This window comes from Lissotriton vulgaris, chromosome 6 (genome assembly GCF_964263255.1).
Source record: "Lissotriton vulgaris chromosome 6, aLisVul1.2, whole genome shotgun sequence".
Taxonomy (NCBI): domain Eukaryota; kingdom Metazoa; phylum Chordata; class Amphibia; order Caudata; family Salamandridae; genus Lissotriton; species Lissotriton vulgaris.
In genome coordinates this window covers 873,439,945-873,459,357 of record NC_141694.1, presented here as the reverse complement: position 1 = coordinate 873,459,357, position 19,413 = coordinate 873,439,945, and the positions used below count along the sequence as shown (strand labels likewise).

The 19,413-nt window shown below is 47.2% G+C and overlaps 1 protein-coding gene across 2 annotated transcripts in view; it reads right to left on the bottom strand.

Annotated features, from left to right (window-relative positions):
* LOC147708099 (uncharacterized) overlaps positions 1–19,413 on the bottom strand; it is a 958,668-nt gene that overhangs the window by 513,136 nt on the left and 426,119 nt on the right. For both annotated transcript variants that reach the window (XM_086926871.1, XM_086926872.1), the window contains exon 6: positions 2,229–2,315. In XM_086926871.1, the coding sequence (XP_086782997.1) occupies positions 2,229–2,315 (87 nt within the window). The remainder of the gene's footprint in view (positions 1–2,228; positions 2,316–19,413) is intronic.

Below are 19,413 nucleotides of genomic sequence, written 5' to 3'. Positions count from 1 at the left end.
TGGAATTTATTTTTTTGCTGGCATATATGGCATCGATGGTGGACTGATTGAACTTATGATTTACTACTTCTCGACTGTCACCAAGTTGTTGGTCTAGATATGTCCCGGATCCGTGAGGACGTTGCCTCTTGATTTTTGGATTACTCCCCCTGCGTGGGGAACTATGCAGCATCTCAGTGCTCTTTTCTGTGTTTCCTTTTGTTCTATGCAAAATAAAAATTTTACAACAAAAAAAACTGCTAAGGCTTTTGACTTGGCTTATTTAAAAACGGTGATATGCGTTCCGGGCAATACTGGCCTTAAAAACATTTTTTCTGGTGCTAGAACAATTTTGATTGATGTAAGGATCACATTTGAAAGTTGCTGTTTTTTTTTAACATATCCTACATTCCTGTGTTGGGGAGACATTGTGGTCAATTTTAATGAATGTGTACTGTGAATTGAAGCTAGTCATTCATTCTTGTTTTTGTAAATAAATATCACCGTGCTGTACAAAGATATCCTCTATCCTCAGCCTATTTTGCATGTCTTCATTAATTTGAACGTTATCATTGCTGGGTCATAACAAGCATATTTAAATGTTTATTTTGATACTGCTGTGTTACAAACTTTGTAAATTAAAATGCGACCATTTATAATTGTAACCAGGGACTCTAGCTTATAAGAGGAGCCAAGTCTGGACACATCTTCGGCCTACATGCAGAGGCCATAGACAGTCTGGGGCCAGGATCCGAAAACTGACGGGTACCTTTGCAATTACTGGCATCTGCAATCAAGCCCCGCTGTGGAGCAATGTTTCCATTTTGAATATGGGTCTTCAAAGCCCTAATATTTTCAATAGAGTATTTAGTGTTCCGGATTATGTTTTGTAAAAGAGGCGCCCTTGACAGCTAATGAAAAACTGGTATTTTACAAAGAAAGCATAAAACATACTTTAACTATTTTGTAATGAATTGTATTGTCTCATTTTTAATTTAGTGCATGGAACAGAGTAGATCAACTGCCTGCCATGGTGCTGTTTTTATACATTTGTTACATGGCACAGTGTCCCAAATTTTGTAATGTGCATGCTATTTTGAGTCTTCCATGGCAGCATAATCAGTGACTATTTTTGGCCAAAAAATCATGGCGCTTTGCTTACCTTAAAGAACCCCCAATTTTCAGGTAATGGTACAGGGGCAGTCGAAGTCATTTGCTCTGGAACAGACCATGAGGCCCAGTTTGCGAGCCAAGGTTAGAACTCTAGTCCTATTCCACGGTCAACAATTTGGGGCCTGATAATGATGACGGTGAGACCGCCACCGACAGCCCGATAGTGCTGTTCCCACTGCCATTGGATTGAGGATTCCAGCCTGCCTCATAATGATGGCAAGTGGATGTATGGGGGTCAGAGAGACTGACAGCCACAAATCCAACGTGCTCAAGGAGCCCGTCGGTCTGTCAGAGGAGCAGTAATGCCTACAATGGTGGCAGAGCCTGCCAGGCACCGCCATAGGTATTACAATGTTCCTTTCTGCTGGCCCATTCATGGAAAGGCTGGCGGTAAAGGACATTGGGGGCCTGTAGCGGGCCCCCCCTTAACCCCTGGGCCTCACCTTTGGGGGGCATCCTTGCACCATGTAGCAGGCAGGGCATGGTGCCTGCCACGTAGTGTAGGGATATGTAGGATGTCCACGCCGCAATACAAATGATAGACATTGCGACCACCGTGGTGGCGGTTGCATCCTAATTGGGCTGGCGAGACTGCCGGTTTGTAGTCATGCGGTCCCATTTCCAAATGGATGGCGGTCGGACGTAAGTCTGACCGCCATCCTAATGAGGCCCTTAGTTACTTGACCTCGCATTTGCCATACAGTTTTATACTGAAAGTTAGCAGTCTGCCCTAAAAAACTGTGCAAAAGTCTGTCAATCTGTAGAAAATACAATTTTCTTTAAACTGTTTTACACGACCCTTCTTGTCATCCACTTCCAAAGACGTTGATACCTCGGTGACGAGAAACCATAACATAATACCATGCACCAACTACAAACATCAAAAGTAACTTTTGCGTTTTTCCCTTTTAATCTTTCTGGAAAACGACACTTTTATTCAAACCGTGAACTAACTGTTAGACATAGGTCAGCTTAATTTATCTCGGAGGTCTTTGCTTTCTGAGCCATTAAGCAAGAACAGAGTTAAACGTACAAAAAGTCAATAATTATGAAGGAATCATGCATGGAGATCATACCAGGTAATGATTGGACTTAGGGACTGCCTCCAAGTACTTCAGCTCGTGGGAGAGCTTTAACCGGGGCAGTTGCTGCTCGGGGGTAGCCTGACGGAAAGAAAGGAAGGCAATATTTTCGTCAGCTTTAAACTTCTCAGAAGCGAAGGAACAACAGCACAGAACAAATGACGAGCAAACACTCAGCCACAGGAAGCCATTAAAGACAGCGGTGACCAATTAGGACCCAGCAGGGATCCCTCGCAGTGCCCACTGCTCTGACCCCGCCCCCCGCGCTTTGACACTCGCCCTCACAATGCGGGTTTAGGAAACAACGGGCCATTTCATTTGCTTAGCAGTTTGTAACCGCAGACCCTTGCAGATAAGCCCATAAAACTGTTTGTAGTTTTTTTTCTATTCCCCTTCAAGTTTGTGTCATTAGAAGCTGCAATTACTGCCTACAAAGAATACCTCTCTATAGTTTGGGAAAGAAAAGAGAATTGAGATGTTGTTATCTCTCTTCACCCCTCGCTCCCTAAACTCCTGGACAGGACTTCTAAACCAGTCCAGCTGCAAAGAACCTGACCCTGGAATTCCTTCTTAGCACTACACCTGCTGTTGGCTTGTTGGCTATTTCTAACTCCTATAGGCCGTGGACTCATTTAACCTATTGACCAGAGAGTTTGTGAGCCTCACAACCCATATGGCGCCAAAGGACACCACATACATGAATGTTGACCCAGATGGCCCAGAGCCCTTTTTTAGGTTTTGACTGGCGATGCGCACGTAGTGCACATGCGCCAAAAAACCTTATGAGTTGTGTGTGCAGTCGGGTCTACGCCCCCTCCTCCCATTGGCTAGCTCCATAAATGGAGGCTAGCCATTGGGAGAGGGCTCTGTCCGTCAATCTCGGACCAGATTCGGGGGCGTTCCCGAGAATTTTTGGCTTTTGGCTACGTCAGCCGAAAGCCTGTTCTCGGGAACGCCCCCGAATCTGGGCCGGCATTGACGGCACCCGTGGTCTCCTCTTCGCCTCTCCTCCCCCTTGACCCTGTGATAGCCCAGGATCTTCATGATAGTTGCTGGGTCCATCACAGACTGTGGTGAGAGCATAAAGTGCGCTGAAGGCATCATCCAGCCTAGTGGGGGATCCCTTGTGTCTTCAAGAACGTGATGCAGGCGGCCAGATTATGGTTGTCTGACTCCCAGAGCTCTGGTGACCAGCATTTTGGCAGACTATGAAAAATATAAAAGAAACGTGCACAGCCGCCATTGTCTCTGCTTGCTTATAGCATGGGTGGAACGGGATGCCGGATTTCCATCACACAGAGTGTAATGCTGTGCATTGTGAGCATGCCTTTGTGAAAGATATGTAAAGAGTTGGCTGAGCCACCGCGTTAAACAAAAGAAAGGGGGGCGGCCGATATTGTTAAAGCTATAATAAAAAAAACAAATCCAAAGATACGAGGTATGCGCTGGCCGTGGAGCGAGGACGGTAGGGAGCAACTTTCAACAGCAGCTTTTAACAAATGTCATCTCCTCTGCATGTATTTTGGCAGACTATGTAAAATATAAAAGAAACGTGCACAGCCGCCATTGTCTCTGCTTGCTTATAGCATGGGTGGAACGGGATGCCGGATTTCCATCACACAGAGTGTAATGCTGTGCATTGTGAGCATGCCTTTGTGAAAGATATGTAAAGAGTTGGCTGAGCCACCGCGTTAAACAAAAGAAAGTGGGCGGCCGATATTGTTAAAGCTATAATAAAAAAAACAAATCCAAAGATACGAGGTATGCACTGGCCGTGGAGCGAGGACGGTAGGGAGCAACTTTCAACAGCAGCTTTTAACAAATGTCATCTCCTCTGCATGTCGTGCCTACTACAGCAACTAGGAAAGACATTAACAAAATAGTGCTCATTAAACGTAAATAAAACGTACACCAGAAGAACACATGTAACCAGGGCAGTCCTCATGGGAGTCTGTAACAGGAGAGAAGGAGGGACTACTAAATAGGTAAACCAATGAAAACCAATCTAAAAGACACTCAAAGGAGCCAATAAGTGCAGAGTGCAGATTCAGAGTGCAGAGTGCAGATTCAGAGTGCAGATTCCATTCAGAGTGCAGATTCCATTCAGAGTGCAGATTCAGAGTGCAGATTCCATTCAGAGTGCAGATTCAGAGTGCAGATTCAGAGTGCAGATTCAGAGTGCAGATTGCAGAGTGCAGAGTGCAGAGTGCAGAGTGCAGATTCAGAGTGCAGATTCAGAGTGCAGATTCAGAGTGCAGAGTGCAGATTCAGAGTGCAGAGTGCAGATTCAGAGTGCAGATTCAGAGTGCAGAGTGCAGATTCAGAGTGCAGATTCAGAGTGCAGATTCAGAGTGCAGATTCAGAGTGCAGATTCAGAGTTCAGATTCAGAGTGCAGATTGAGAGTGCAGATTGAGAGTGCAGATTGAGAGTGCAGATTGAGAGTGCAGATTCAGAGTGCAGATTCAGAGTGCAGAGTGCAGAGTTCAGAGTGCAGATTCAGAGTGCAGATTCAGAGTGCAGATTCAGAGTGCAGATTCAGAGTGCAGAGTGCAGATTCAGAGTGCAGAGTGCAGAGTGCAGATTCAGAGTGCAGAGTGCAGATTCAGAGTGCAGATTCAGAGTGCAGAGTGCAGATTCAGAGTGCAGATTCAGAGTGCAGATTCAGAGTGCAGAGTGCAGATTCAGAGTGCAGATTCAGAGTGCAGATTCAGAGTGCAGATTCAGAGTGCAGATTCAAGTGCAGATTCAGAGTGCAGAGTGCAGAATGCAGATTCAGAGTGCAGATTCAGAGTGCAGATTCAGAGTGCAGATTCAGAGTGCAGAGTGCAGATTCAGAGTGCAGATTCAGAGTGCAGATTCAGAGTGCAGATTCAGAGTGCCGAGTGCAGATTCAGAGTGCAGAGTGCAGATTCAGAGTGCAGAGTGCAGATTAAGAGTGCAGAGTGCAGATTCAGAGTGCAGAGTGCAGAGTGCAGATTCAGAGTGCAGATTCAGAGTGCAGATTCAGAGTGCAGATTCAGAGTGCAGGTGCAGAGTGCAGATTCAGAGTGCAGAGTGCAGAGTGCAGAATGCAGATTCAGAGTGCAGATTCAGAGTGCAGAGTGCAGAGTGCAGAGTGCAGAGTGCAGATTCAGAGTGCAGAGTGCAGATTCAGAGTGCAGAGTGCAGATTCAGAGTGCAGAGTGCAGAGTGCAGATTCAGAGTGCAGATTCAGAGTGCAGATTCAGAGTGCAGAGTGCAGATTCAGAGTGCTGAGTGCAGATTCAGAGTGCAGATTCAGAGTGCAGAATGCAGAATGCAGATTCAGAGTGCAGATTCAGAGTGCAGATTCAGAGTGCCGAATGCAGATTCAGAGTGCAGATTCAGAGTGCAGAGTGCAGAATGCAGATTCAGAGTGCAGATTCAGAGTGCAGAATGCAGATTCAGAGTGCAGATTCAGAGTGCAGAGTGCAGATTGAGAGTGCAGAGTGCAGAATGCAGATTCAGAGTGCAGAGTGCAGATTCAGAGTGCAGAGTGCAGATTCAGAGTGCAGAGTGCAGAGTGCAGATTCAGAGTGCAGAGTGCAGATTCAGAGTGCAGAATGCAGATTCAGAGTGCAGATTCAGAGTGCAGATTCAGAGTGCAGAATGCAGAATGCAGATTCAGAGTGCAGATTCAGAGTGCAGAATGCAGAATGCAGATTCAGAGTGCAGATTCAGAGTGCAGAGTGCAGAATGCAGATTCAGAGTGCAGATTCAGAGTGCAGAGTGCAGATTCAGAGTGCAGATTCAGAGTGCAGATTCAGAGTGCAGATCCAGAGTGCAGATTCAGAGTGCAGATTCAGAGTGCAGATTCAGAGTGCAGATTCAGAGTGCAGATTCAGAGTGCAGATTGCAGAGTGCAGAATCAGAGTGCAGAGTGCAGAGTGCAGATTCAGAGTGCAGATTCAGAGTGCAGATCCAGAGTGCAGAGTGCAGATTCAGAGTGCAGATTCAGAGTGCAGATTCAGAGTGCAGATTCAGAGTGCAGATTGCAGAGTGCAGATTCAGAGTGCAGAGTGCAGAGTGCAGATTCAGAGTGCAGATTCAGAGTGCAGATTCAGAGTGCAGAGTTCAGATTCAGAGTGCAGATTCAGAGTGCAGATCCAGAGTGCAGAGTGCAGAGTGCAGAGTGCAGATTCAGAGTGCAGAATGCAGATTCAGAGTGCAGATTCAGAGTGCAGATTCAGAGTGCAGATTCAGAGTGCAGAATGCAGAATGCAGATTCAGAGTGCAGATTCAGAGTGCAGAATGCAGAATGCAGATTCAGAGTGCAGATTCAGAGTGCAGAATGCAGATTCAGAGTGCAGATTCAGAGTGCAGAGTGCAGATTCAGAGTGCAGATCCAGAGTGCAGAGTGCAGATTCAGAGTGCAGATTCAGAGTGCAGATTCAGAGTGCAGATTCAGAGTGCAGATTCAGAGTGCAGATTGCAGAGTGCAGATTCAGAGTGCAGAGTGCAGATTCAGAGTGCAGATTCAGAGTGCAGATTCAGAGTGCAGATTCAGAGTGCAGAGTGCAGATTCAGAGTGCAGATTCAGAGTGCAGATTCAGAGTGCAGATTCAGAGTGCAGATTCAGAGTGCAGAGTGCAGATTCAGAGTTCAGATTCAGAGTGCAGATTCAGAGTGCAGATTGAGAGTGCAGATTGAGAGTGCAGATTGAGAGTGCAGATTGAGAGTGCAGATTGAGAGTGCAGAGTGCAGAGTGCAGATTCAGAGTGCAGATTCAGAGTGCAGATTCAGAGTGCAGAGTGCAGAGTGCAGATTCAGAGTGCAGAGTGCAGAGTGCAGATTCAGAGTGCAGAGTGCAGATTCAGAGTGCAGAGTGCATATTCAGAGTGCAGATTCCATTCAGAGTGCAGATTCCATTCAGAGTGCAGATTCAGAGTGCAGATTCCATTCAGAGTGCAGATTCAGAGTGCAGATTCAGAGTGCAGATTCAGAGTGCAGATTCAGAGTACAGAGTGCAGATTCAGAGTGCAGATTCAGAGTGCAGATTCAGAGTGCAGATTCAGAGTGCAGATTGCAGAGTGCAGATTCAGAGTGCAGAGTGCAGAGTGCAGATTCAGAGTGCAGAGTGCAGATTCAGAGTGCAGAGTGCAGATTCAGAGTGCAGAGTGCAGATTCAGAGTGCAGATTCAGAGTGCAGATTCAGAGTGCAGAGTGCAGATTCAGAGTTCAGATTCAGAGTGCAGATTCAGAGTGCAGATTGAGAGTGCAGATTGAGAGTGCAGATTGAGAGTGCAGATTGAGAGTGCAGATTCAGAGTGCAGAGTGCAGAGTGCAGAGTGCAGATTCAGAGTGCAGATTCAGAGTGCAGATTCAGAGTGCAGATTCAGAGTGCAGAGTGCAGAGTGCAGATTCAGAGTGCAGAGTGCAGAGTGCAGATTCAGAGTGCAGAGTGCAGATTCAGAGTGCAGAGTGCAGATTCAGAGTGCAGATTCAGAGTGCAGAGTGCAGATTCAGAGTGCAGATTCAGAGTGCAGATTCAGAGTGCAGATTCAGAGTGCAGATTCAGAGTGCAGAGTGCAGATTCAGAGTTCAGATTCAGAGTGCAGATTCAGAGTGCAGATTGAGAGTGCAGATTGAGAGTGCAGATTGAGAGTGCAGATTCAGAGTGCAGATTCAGAGTGCAGATTCAGAGTGCAGAGTGCAGAGTGCAGATTCAGAGTGCAGATTCAGAGTGCAGATTCAGAGTGCAGAGTGCAGATTCAGAGTGCAGAGTGCAGAGAGCAGATTCAGAGTGCAGAGTGCAGATTCAGAGTGCAGATTCAGAGTGCAGATTCAGAGTGCAGAGTGCAGAGTGCAGATTCAGAGTGCAGATTCAGAGTGCAGATTCAGAGTGCAGATTCAGAGTGCAGAGTGCAGATTCAGAGTGCAGAGTGCAGATTCAGAGTGCAGATTCAGAGTGCAGATTCAAGTGCAGATTCAGAGTGCAGAGTGCAGAATGCAGATTCAGAGTGCTGATTCAGAGTGCAGATTCAGAGTGCAGAGTGCAGATTCAGAGTGCAGAGTGCAGATTCGGAGTGCAGATTCAGAGTGCAGATTCAGAGTGCAGATTCAGAGTGCAGATTCAGAGTGCAGAGTGCAGATTCAGAGTGCAGATTCAGAGTGCAGAGTGCAGATTCAGAGTGCAGAGTGCAGAGTGCAGATTCAGAGTGCAGATTCAGAGTGCAGATTCAGAGTGCAGATTCAGAGTGCAGGTGCAGAGTGCAGATTCAGAGTGCAGAGTGCAGAGTGCAGAATGCAGATTCAGAGTGCAGATTCAGAGTGCAGAGTGCAGAGTGCAGAGTGCAGATTCAGAGTGCAGATTCAGAGTGCAGAGTGCAGATTCAGAGTGCAGAGTGCAGATTCAGAGTGCAGAGTGCAGAGTGCAGAGTGCAGATTCAGAGTGCAGATTCAGAGTGCAGATTCAGAGTGCAGATTCAGAGTGCAGAGTGCAGATTCAGAGTGCAGAGTGCAGATTCAGAGTGCAGAATGCAGAATGCAGATTCAGAGTGCAGATTCAGAGTGCAGATTCAGAGTGCCGAATGCAGATTCAGAGTGCAGATTCAGAGTGCAGAGTGCAGAATGCAGATTCAGAGTGCAGATTCAGAGTGCAGAATGCAGATTCAGAGTGCAGATTCAGAGTGCAGAGTGCAGATTCAGAGTGCAGAGTGCAGAATGCAGATTCAGAGTGCAGAGTGCAGATTCAGAGTGCAGAGTGCAGATTCAGAGTGCAGAGTGCAGATTTAGAGTGCAGAATGCAGATTCAGAGTGCAGATTCAGAGTGCAGATTCAGAGTGCAGATTCAGAGTGCAGAATGCAGATTCAGAGTGCAGATTTAGAGTGCAGAATGCAGAATGCAGATTCAGAGTGCAGATTCAGAGTGCAGAGTGCAAAGTGCAGAATGCAGATTCAGAGTGCAGATTCAGAGTGCAGAGTGCAGATTCAGAGTGCAGAGTGCAGATTCAGAGTGCAGATTCAGAGTGCAGATTCAGAGTGCAGATCCAGAGTGCAGAGTGCAGATTCAGAGTGCAGATTCAGAGTGCAGATTCAGAATGCAGATTCAGAGTGCAGATTGCAGAGTGCAGATTCAGAGTGCAGAGTGCAGAGTGCAGATTCAGAGTGCAGATTCAGAGTGCAGATTCAGAGTGCAGATTCTGAGTGCAGAGTGCAGATTCAGAGTGCAGATTCAGAGTGCAGATTCAGAGTGCAGAGTGCAGATTCAGAGTTCAGATTCAGAGTGCAGATTCAGAGTGCAGATTGAGAGTGCAGATTGAGAGTGCAGATTGAGAGTGCAGATTGAGAGTGCAGATTGAGAGTGCAGATTCAGAGTGCAGAGTGCAGAGTGCAGAGTGCAGAGTGCAGATTCAGAGTGCAGATTCAGAGTGCAGATTCAGAGTGCAGATTCAGAGTGCAGAGTGCAGATTCAGAGTGCAGAGTGCAGATTCAGAGTGCAGAGTGCAGATTCAGAGTGCAGAGTGCAGATTCAGAGTGCAGAGTGCATATTCATAGTGCAGATTCCATTCAGAGTGCAGATTCCATTCAGAGTGCAGATTCAGAGTGCAGATTCCATTCAGAGTGCAGATTCAGAGTGCAGTTTCAGAGTGCAGATTCAGAGTGCAGATTCAGAGTGCAGATTCAGAGTGCAGAGTGCAGATTCAGAGTGCAGATTCAGAGTGCAGATTCAGAGTGCAGATTCAGAGTGCAGATTGCAGAGTGCAGATTCAGAGTGCAGAGTGCAGATTCAGAGTGCAGATTCAGAGTGCAGAGTGCAGATTCAGAGTGCAGAGTGCAGATTCAGAGTGCAGATTCAGAGTGCAGATTCAGAGTGCAGAGTGCAGATTCAGAGTGCAGATTCAGAGTGCAGATTCAGAGTTCAGATTCAGAGTGCAGATTCAGAGTGCAGATTGAGAGTGCAGATTGAGAGTGCAGATTTAGAGTGCAGAGTGCAGATTCAGAGTGCAGATTCAGAGTGCAGATTCAGAGTGCAGATTCAGAGTGCAGGGTGCAGATTCAGAGTGCAGAGTGCAGAGTGCAGATTCAGAGTGCAGAGTGCAGATTCAGAGTGCAGAGTGCAGATTCAGAGTGCAGATTCAGAGTGCAGATTCAGAGTGCAGAGTGCAGAGTGAAGATTCAGAGTGCAGATTCAGAGTGCAGATTCAGAGTGCAGAGTGCAGATACAGAGTGCAGATTCAGAGTGTAGAGTGCAGATTCAGAGTGCAGATTCAGAGTGCAGATTCAAGTGCAGATTCAGAGTGCAGAGTGCAGAATGCAGATTCAGAGTGCAGATTCAGAGTGAAGATTCAGAGTGCAGATTCAGAGTGCAGATTCAGACTGCAGATTGAGAGTGCAGATTGAGAGTGCAGATTGAGAGTGCAGATTGAGAGTGCAGATTCAGAGTGCAGAGTGCAGAGTGCAGAGTGCAGAGTGCAGATTCAGAGTGCAGATTCAGAGTGCAGATTCAGAGTGCAGATTCAGAGTGCAGAGTGCAGAGTGCAGATTCAGAGTGCAGAGTGCAGATTCAGAGTGCAGAGAGCAGATTCAGAGTGCAGAGTGCATATTCAGAGTGCAGATTCCATTCAGAGTGCAGATTCCATTCAGAGTGCAGATTCAGAGTGCAGATTCCATTCAGAGTGCAGATTCAGAGTGCAGATTCAGAGTGCAGATTCAGAGTGCAGATTCAGAGTGCAGATTGCAGAGTGCAGAATCAGAGTGCAGAGTGCAGATTCAGAGTGCAGATTCAGAGTGCAGATCCAGAGTGCAGAGTGCAGATTCAGAGTGCAGATTCAGAGTGCAGATTCAGAGTGCAGATTCAGAGTGCAGATTGCAGAGTGCAGATTCAGAGTGCAGAGTGCAGAGTGCAGATTCAGAGTGCAGATTCAGAGTGCAGATTCAGAGTGCAGATTCAGAGTGCAGATTCAGAGTGCAGAGTTCAGATTCAGAGTGCAGATTCAGAGTGCAGATCCAGAGTGCAGAGTGCAGAGTGCAGAGTGCAGATTCAGAGTGCAGAATGCAGATTCAGAGTGCAGATTCAGAGTGCAGATTCAGAGTGCAGATTCAGAGTGCAGAATGCAGAATGCAGATTCAGAGTGCAGATTCAGAGTGCAGAATGCAGAATGCAGATTCAGAGTGCAGATTCAGAGTGCAGAATGCAGATTCAGAGTGCAGATTCAGAGTGCAGAGTGCAGATTCAGAGTGCAGATCCAGAGTGCAGAGTGCAGATTCAGAGTGCAGATTCAGAGTGCAGATTCAGAGTGCAGATTCAGAGTGCAGATTGCAGAGTGCAGATTCAGAGTGCAGAGTGCAGATTCAGAGTGCAGATTCAGAGTGCAGATTCAGAGTGCAGAGTGCAGATTCAGAGTGCAGATTCAGAGTGCAGATTCAGAGTGCAGATTCAGAGTGCAGATTCAGAGTGCAGAGTGCAGATTCAGAGTTCAGATTCAGAGTGCAGATTCAGAGTGCAGATTGAGAGTGCAGATTGAGAGTGCAGATTGAGAGTGCAGATTGAGAGTGCAAATTGAGAGTGCAGAGTGCAGAGTGCAGATTCAGAGTGCAGATTCAGAGTGCAGATTCAGAGTGCAGAGTGCAGAGTGCAGATTCAGAGTGCAGAGTGCAGAGTGCAGATTCAGAGTGCAGAGTGCAGATTCAGAGTGCAGAGTGCATATTCAGAGTGCAGATTCCATTCAGAGTGCAGATTCCATTCAGAGTGCAGATTCAGAGTGCAGATTCCATTCAGAGTGCAGATTCAGAGTGCAGATTCAGAGTGCAGATTCAGAGTGCAGATTCAGAGTACAGAGTGCAGATTCAGAGTGCAGATTCAGAGTGCAGATTCAGAGTGCAGATTCAGAGTGCAGATTGCAGAGTGCAGATTCAGAGTGCAGAGTGCAGAGTGCAGAGTGCAGATTCAGAGTGCAGATTCAGAGTGCAGATTCAGAGTGCAGAGTGCAGATTCAGAGTGCAGAGTGCAGATTCAGAGTGCAGAGTGCAGATTCAGAGTGCAGATTCAGAGTGCAGATTCAGAGTGCAGAGTGCAGATTCAGAGTTCAGATTCAGAGTGCAGATTCAGAGTGCAGATTGAGAGTGCAGATTGAGAGTGCAGATTGAGAGTGCAGATTCAGAGTGCAGATTCAGAGTGCAGAGTGCAGAGTGCAGAGTGCAGATTCAGAGTGCAGATTCAGAGTGCAGATTCAGAGTGCAGATTCAGAGTGCAGAGTGCAGAGTGCAGATTCAGAGTGCAGAGTGCAGAGTGCAGATTCAGAGTGCAGAGTGCAGATTCAGAGTGCAGAGTGCAGATTCAGGGTGCAGATTCAGAGTGCAGAGTGCAGATTCAGAGTGCAGATTCAGAGTGCAGATTCAGAGTGCAGATTCAGAGTGCAGATTCAGAGTGCAGAGTGCAGATTCAGAGTTCAGATTCAGAGTGCAGATTCAGAGTGCAGATTGAGAGTGCAGATTGAGAGTGCAGATTGAGAGTGCAGATTGAGAGTGCAGATTGAGAGTGCAGATTCAGAGTGCAGAGTGCAGAGTGCAGAGTGCAGATTCAGAGTGCAGATTCAGAGTGCAGATTCAGAGTGCAGAGTGCAGATTCAGAGTGCAGAGTGCAGAGAGCAGATTCAGAGTGCAGAGTGCAGATTCAGAGTGCAGATTCAGAGTGCAGATTCAGAGTGCAGAGTGCGGAGTGCAGATTCAGAGTGCAGATTCAGAGTGCAGATTCAGAGTGCAGATTCAGAGTGCAGAGTGCAGATTCAGAGTGCAGAGTGCAGATTCAGAGTGCAGATTCAGAGTGCAGATTCAAGTGCAGATTCAGAGTGCAGAGTGCAGAATGCAGATTCAGAGTGCTGATTCAGAGTGCAGATTCAGAGTGCAGATTCAGAGTGCAGAGTGCAGATTCAGAGTGCAGAGTGCAGATTCGGAGTGCAGATTCAGAGTGCAGATTCAGAGTGCAGATTCAGAGTGCAGATTCAGAGTGCAGAGTGCAGATTCAGAGTGCAGATTCAGAGTGCAGAGTGCAGATTCAGAGTGCAGAGTGCAGAGTGCAGATTCAGAGTGCAGATTCAGAGTGCAGATTCAGAGTGCAGATTCAGAGTGCAGATTCAGAGTGCAGGTGCAGAGTGCAGATTCAGAGTGCAGAGTGCAGAATGCAGATTCAGAGTGCAGATTCAGAGTGCAGAGTGCAGAGTGCAGAGTGCAGAGTGCAGATTCAGAGTGCAGATTCAGAGTGCAGAGTGCAGATTCAGAGTGCAGAGTGCAGATTCAGAGTGCAGAGTGCAGAGTGCAGATTCAGAGTGCAGATTCAGAGTGCAGATTCAGAGTGCAGAGTGCAGATTCAGAGTGCAGAGTGCAGATTCAGAGTGCAGATTCAGAGTGCAGAATGCAGAATGCAGATTCAGAGTGCAGATTCAGAGTGCAGATTCAGAGTGCCGAATGCAGATTCAGAGTGCAGATTCAGAGTGCAGAGTGCAGAATGCAGATTCAGAGTGCAGATTCAGAGTGCAGAATGCAGATTCAGAGTGCAGATTCAGAGTGCAGAGTGCAGATTCAGAGTGCAGAGTGCAGAATGCAGATTCAGAGTGCAGAGTGCAGATTCAGAGTGCAGAGTGCAGATTCAGAGTGCAGAGTGCAGATTCAGAGTGCAGAATGCAGATTCAGAGTGCAGATTCAGAGTGCAGATTCAGAGTGCAGATTCAGAGTGCAGAATGCAGATTCAGAGTGCAGATTTAGAGTGCAGAATGCAGAATGCAGATTCAGAGTGCAGATTCAGAGTGCAGAGTGCAAAGTGCAGAATGCAGATTCAGAGTGCAGATTCAGAGTGCAGAGTGCAGATTCAGAGTGCAGAGTGCAGATTCAGAGTGCAGATTCAGAGTGCAGATTCAGAGTGCAGATCCAGAGTGCAGAGTGCAGATTCAGAGTGCAGATTCAGAGTGCAGATTCAGAATGCAGATTCAGAGTGCAGATTGCAGAGTGCAGATTCAGAGTGCAGAGTGCAGAGTGCAGATTCAGAGTGCAGATTCAGAGTGCAGATTCAGAGTGCAGATTCAGAGTGCAGAGTGCAGATTCAGAGTGCAGATTCAGAGTGCAGATTCAGAGTGCAGAGTGCAGATTCAGAGTTCAGATTCAGAGTGCAGATTCAGAGTGCAGATTGAGAGTGCAGATTGAGAGTGCAGATTGAGAGTGCAGATTGAGAGTGCAGATTGAGAGTGCAGAGTGCAGAGTGCAGAGTGCAGAGTGCAGAGCGCAGATTCAGAGTGCAGATTCAGAGTGCAGATTCAGAGTGCAGATTCAGAGTGCAGAGTGCAGATTCAGAGTGCAGAGTGCAGATTCAGAGTGCAGAGTGCAGATTCAGAGTGCAGAGTGCAGATTCAGAGTGCAGAGTGCATATTCATAGTGCAGATTCCATTCAGAGTGCAGATTCCATTCAGAGTGCAGATTCAGAGTGCAGATTCCATTCAGAGTGCAGATTCAGAGTGCAGTTTCAGAGTGCAGATTCAGAGTGCAGATTCAGCGTGCAGATTCAGAGTGCAGAGTGCAGATTCAGAGTGCAGATTCAGAGTGCAGATTCAGAGTGCAGATTCAGAGTGCAGATTTCAGAGTGCAGATTCAGAGTGCAGAGTGCAGATTCAGAGTGCAGATTCAGAGTGCAGATTCAGAGTGCAGAGTGCAGATTCAGAGTGCAGAGTGCAGATTCAGAGTGCAGATTCAGAGTGCAGATTCAGAGTGCAGAGTGCAGATTCAGAGTGCAGATTCAGAGTGCAGAGTGCAGATTCAGAGTTCAGATTCAGAGTGCAGATTCAGAGTGCAGATTGAGAGTGCAGATTGAGAGTGCAGACTGCAGAGTGCAGATTCAGAGTGCAGATTCAGAGTGCAGATTCAGAGTGCAGATTCAGAGTGCAGGGTGCAGATTCAGAGTGCAGAGTGCAGAGTGCAGATTCAGAGTGCAGAGTGCAGATTCAGAGTGCAGAGTGCAGATTCAGAGTGCAGATTCAGAGTGCAGATTCAGAGTGCAGAGTGCAGAGTGCAGATTCAGAGTGCAGATTCAGAGTGCAGATTCAGAGTGCAGAGTGCAGATACAGAGTGCAGATTCAGAGTGTAGAGTGCAGATTCAGAGTGCAGATTCAGAGTGCAGATTCAAGTGCAGATTCAGAGTGCAGAGTGCAGAATGCAGATTCAGAGTGCAGATTCAGAGTGAAGATTCAGAGTGCAGATTCAGAGTGCAGATTCAGAGTGCAGAGTGCAGATTGAGAGTGCAGATTGAGAGTGCAGATTGAGAGTGCAGATTGAGAGTGCAGATTCAGAGTGCAGAGTGCAGAGTGCAGAGTGCAGATTCAGAGTGCAGATTCAGAGTGCAGATTCAGAGTGCAGATTCAGAGTGCAGAGTGCAGAGTGCAGATTCAGAGTGCAGAGTGCAGATTCAGAGTGCAGAGTGAAGATTCAGAGTGCAGAGAGCAGATTCAGAGTGCAGAGTGCATATTCAGAGTGCAGATTCCATTCAGAGTGCAGATTCCATTCAGAGTGCAGATTCAGAGTGCAGATTCCATTCAGAGTGCAGATTCAGAGTGCAGATTCAGAGTGCAGATTCAGAGTGCAGAGAGCAGATTCAGAGTGCAGAGTGCATATTCAGAGTGCAGATTCCATTCAGAGTGCAGATTCCATTCAGAGTGCAGATTCAGAGTGCAGATTCCATTCAGAGTGCAGATTCAGAGTGCAGATTCAGAGTGCAGATTCAGAATGCAGATTCAGAGTGCAGATTCAGAGTGCAGATTCAGAGTGCAGATTCAGAGTGCAGATTGCAGAGTGCAGATTCAGAGTGCAGAGTGCAGATTCAGAGTGCAGATTCAGAGTGCAGATTCAGAGTGCAGATTCAGAGTGCAGAGTGCAGATTCAGAGTGCAGAGTGCAGATTCAGAGTGCAGATTCAGAGTGCAGAGTGCAGATTCAGAGTGCAGAGTGCAGATTCAGAGTGCAGATTCAGAGTGCAGATTCAGAGTGCAGATTCAGAGTGCAGAGTGCAGATTCAGAGTGCAGATTCAGAGTGCAGAGTGCAGATTCAGAGTGCAGAGTGCAGATTCAGAGTGCAAAGTGCAGATTCAGAGTGCAGAGTGCAGATTCAGAGTGCAGATTCAGAGTGCAGGTGCAGAGTGCAGATTCAGAGTGCAGAGTGCAGAATGCAGATTCAGAGTGCAGAGTGCAGAGTGCAGATTCAGAGTGCAGATTCAGAATGCAGATTCAGAGTGCAGATTCAGAGTGCAGATTCAGAGTGCAGATTCAGAGTGCAGATTGCAGAGTGCAGATTCAGAGTGCAGATTCAGAGTACAGAGTGCAGATTCAGAGTGCAGATTCAGAGTGCAGATTCAGAGTGCAGATTCAGAGTGCAGATTGCAGAGTGCAGATTCAGAGTGCAGAGTGCAGAGTGCAGATTCAGAGTGCAGATTCAGAGTGCAGATTCAGAGTGCAGAGTGCAGATTCAGAGTGCAGAGTGCAGATTCAGAGTGCAGAGTGCAGATTCAGAGTGCAGATTCAGAGTGCAGATTCAGAGTGCAGAGTGCAGATTCAGAGTTCAGATTCAGAGTGCAGATTCAGAGTGCAGATTGAGAGTGCAGATTGAGAGTGCAGATTGAGAGTGCAGATTGAGAGTGCAGATTCAGAGTGCAGATTCAGAGTGCAGAGTGCAGAGTGCAGATTCAGAGTGCAGATTCAGAGTGCAGATTCAGAGTGCAGATTCAGAGTGCAGAGTGCAGAGTGCAGATTCAGAGTGCAGAGTGCAGAGTGCAGAATCAGAGTGCAGATTCAGAGTGCAGATTCAGAGTGCAGAGTGCAGAGTGCAGATTCAGAGTGCAGAGTGCAGAGTGCAGATTCAGAGTGCAGAGTGCAGATTCAGAGTGCAGAGTGCAGATTCAGAGTGCAGATTCAGAGTGCAGAGTGCAGATTCAGAGTGCAGATTCAGAGTGCAGATTCAGAGTGCAGATTCAGAGTGCAGATTCAGAGTGCAGAGTGCAGATTCAGAGTTCAGATTCAGAGTGCAGATTCAGAGTGCAGATTGAGAGTGCAGATTGAGAGTGCAGATTGAGAGTGCAGATTGAGAGTGCAGATTGAGAGTGCAGATTCAGAGTGCAGATTCAGAGTGCAGAGTGCAGAGTGCAGAGTGCAGATTCAGAGTGCAGATTCAGAGTGCAGATTCAGAGTGCAGAGTGCAGATTCAGAGTGCAGAGTGCAGAGAGCAGATTCAGAGTGCAGAGTGCAGATTCAGAGTGCAGATTCAGAGTGCAGATTCAGAGTGCAGAGTGCAGAGTGCAGATTCAGAGTGCAGATTCAGAGTGCAGATTCAGAGTGCAGATTCAGAGTGCAGAGTGCAGATTCAGAGTGCAGAGTGCAGATTCAGAGTGCAGATTCAGAGTGCAGATTCAAGTGCAGATTCAGAGTGCAGAGTGCAGAATGCAGATTCAGAGTGCTGATTCAGAGTGCAGATTCAGAGTGCAGATTCAGAGTGCAGAGTGCAGATTCAGAGTGCAGAGTGCAGATTCAGAGTGCAGATTCAGAGTGCAGATTCAGAGTGCAGATTCAGAGTGCAGATTCAGAGTGCAGAGTGCAGATTCAGAGTGCAGAGTGCAGATTCAGAGTGCAGAGTGCAGAGTGCAGATTCAGAGTGCAGATTCAGAGTGCAGATTCAGAGTGCAGATTCAGAGTGCAGGTGCAGAGTGCAGATTCAGAGTGCAGAGTGCAGAGTGCAGAATGCAGATTCAGAGTGCAGATTCAGAGTGCAGAGTGCAGAGTGCAGAGTGCAGATTCAGAGTGCAGATTCAGAGTGCAGAGTGCAGATTCAGAGTGCAGAGTGCAGATTCAGAGTGCAGAGTGCAGAGTGCAGAGTGCAGATTCAGAGTGCAGATTCAGAGTGCAGATTCAGAGTGCAGATTCAGAGTGCAGAGTGCAGATTCAGAGTGCAGAGTGCAGATTCAGAGTGCAGATTCAGAGTGCAGAATGCAGAATGCAGATTCAGAGTGCAGATTCAGAGTGCAGATTCAGAGTGCCGAATGCAGATTCAGAGTGCAGATTCAGAGTGCAGAGTGCAGAATGCAGATTCAGAGTGCAGATTCAGAGTGCAGAATGCAGATTCAGAGTGCAGATTCAGAGTGCAGAGTGCAGATTCAGAGTGCAGAGTGCAGAATGCAGATTCAGAGTGCAGAGTGCAGATTCAGAGTGCAGAGTGCAGATTCAGAGTGCAGAGTGCAGATTCAGAGTGCAGAATGCAGATTCAGAGTGCAGATTCAGAGTGCAGATTCAGAGTGCAGAATGCAGATTCAGAGTGCAGATTTAGAGTGCAGAATGCAGAATGCAGATTCAGAGTGCAGATTCAGAGTGCAGAGTGCAAAGTGCAGAATGCAGATTCAGAGTGCAGATTCAGAGTGCAGAGTGCAGATTCAGAGTGCAGAGTGCAGATTCAGAGTGCAGATTCAGAGTGCAGATTCAGAGTGCAGATCCAGAGTGCAGAGTGCAGATTCAGAGTGCAGATTCAGAGTGCAGATTCAGAATGCAGATTCAGAGTGCAGATTGCAGAGTGCAGATTCAGAGTGCAGAGTGCAGAGTGCAGATTCAGAGTGCAGATTCAGAGTGCAGATTCAGAGTGCAGATTCAGAGTGCAGAGTGCAGATTCAGAGTGCAGATTCAGAGTGCAGATTCAGAGTGCAGAGTGCAGATTCAGAGTTCAGATTCAGAGTGCAGATTCAGAGTGCAGATTGAGAGTGCAGATTGAGAGTGCAGATTGAGAGTGCAGATTCAGAGTGAAGAGTGCAGAGTGCAGAGTGCAGAGTGCAGATTCAGAGTGCAGATTCAGAGTGCAGATTCAGAGTGCAGATTCAGAGTGCAGAGTGCAGATTCAGAGTGCAGAGTGCAGATTCAGAGTGCAGAGTGCAGATTCAGAGTGCAGAGTGCATATTCATAGTGCAGATTCCATTCAGAGTGCAGATTCCATTCAGAGTGCAGATTCAGAGTGCAGATTCCATTCAGAGTGCAGATTCAGAGTGCAGTTTCAGAGTGCAGATTCAGAGTGCAGATTCAGAGTGCAGATTCAGAGTGCAGAGTGCAGATTCAGAGTGCAGATTCAGAGTGCAGATTCAGAGTGCAGATTCAGAGTGCAGATTGCAGAGTGCAGATTCAGAGTGCAGAGTGCAGATTCAGAGTGCAGATT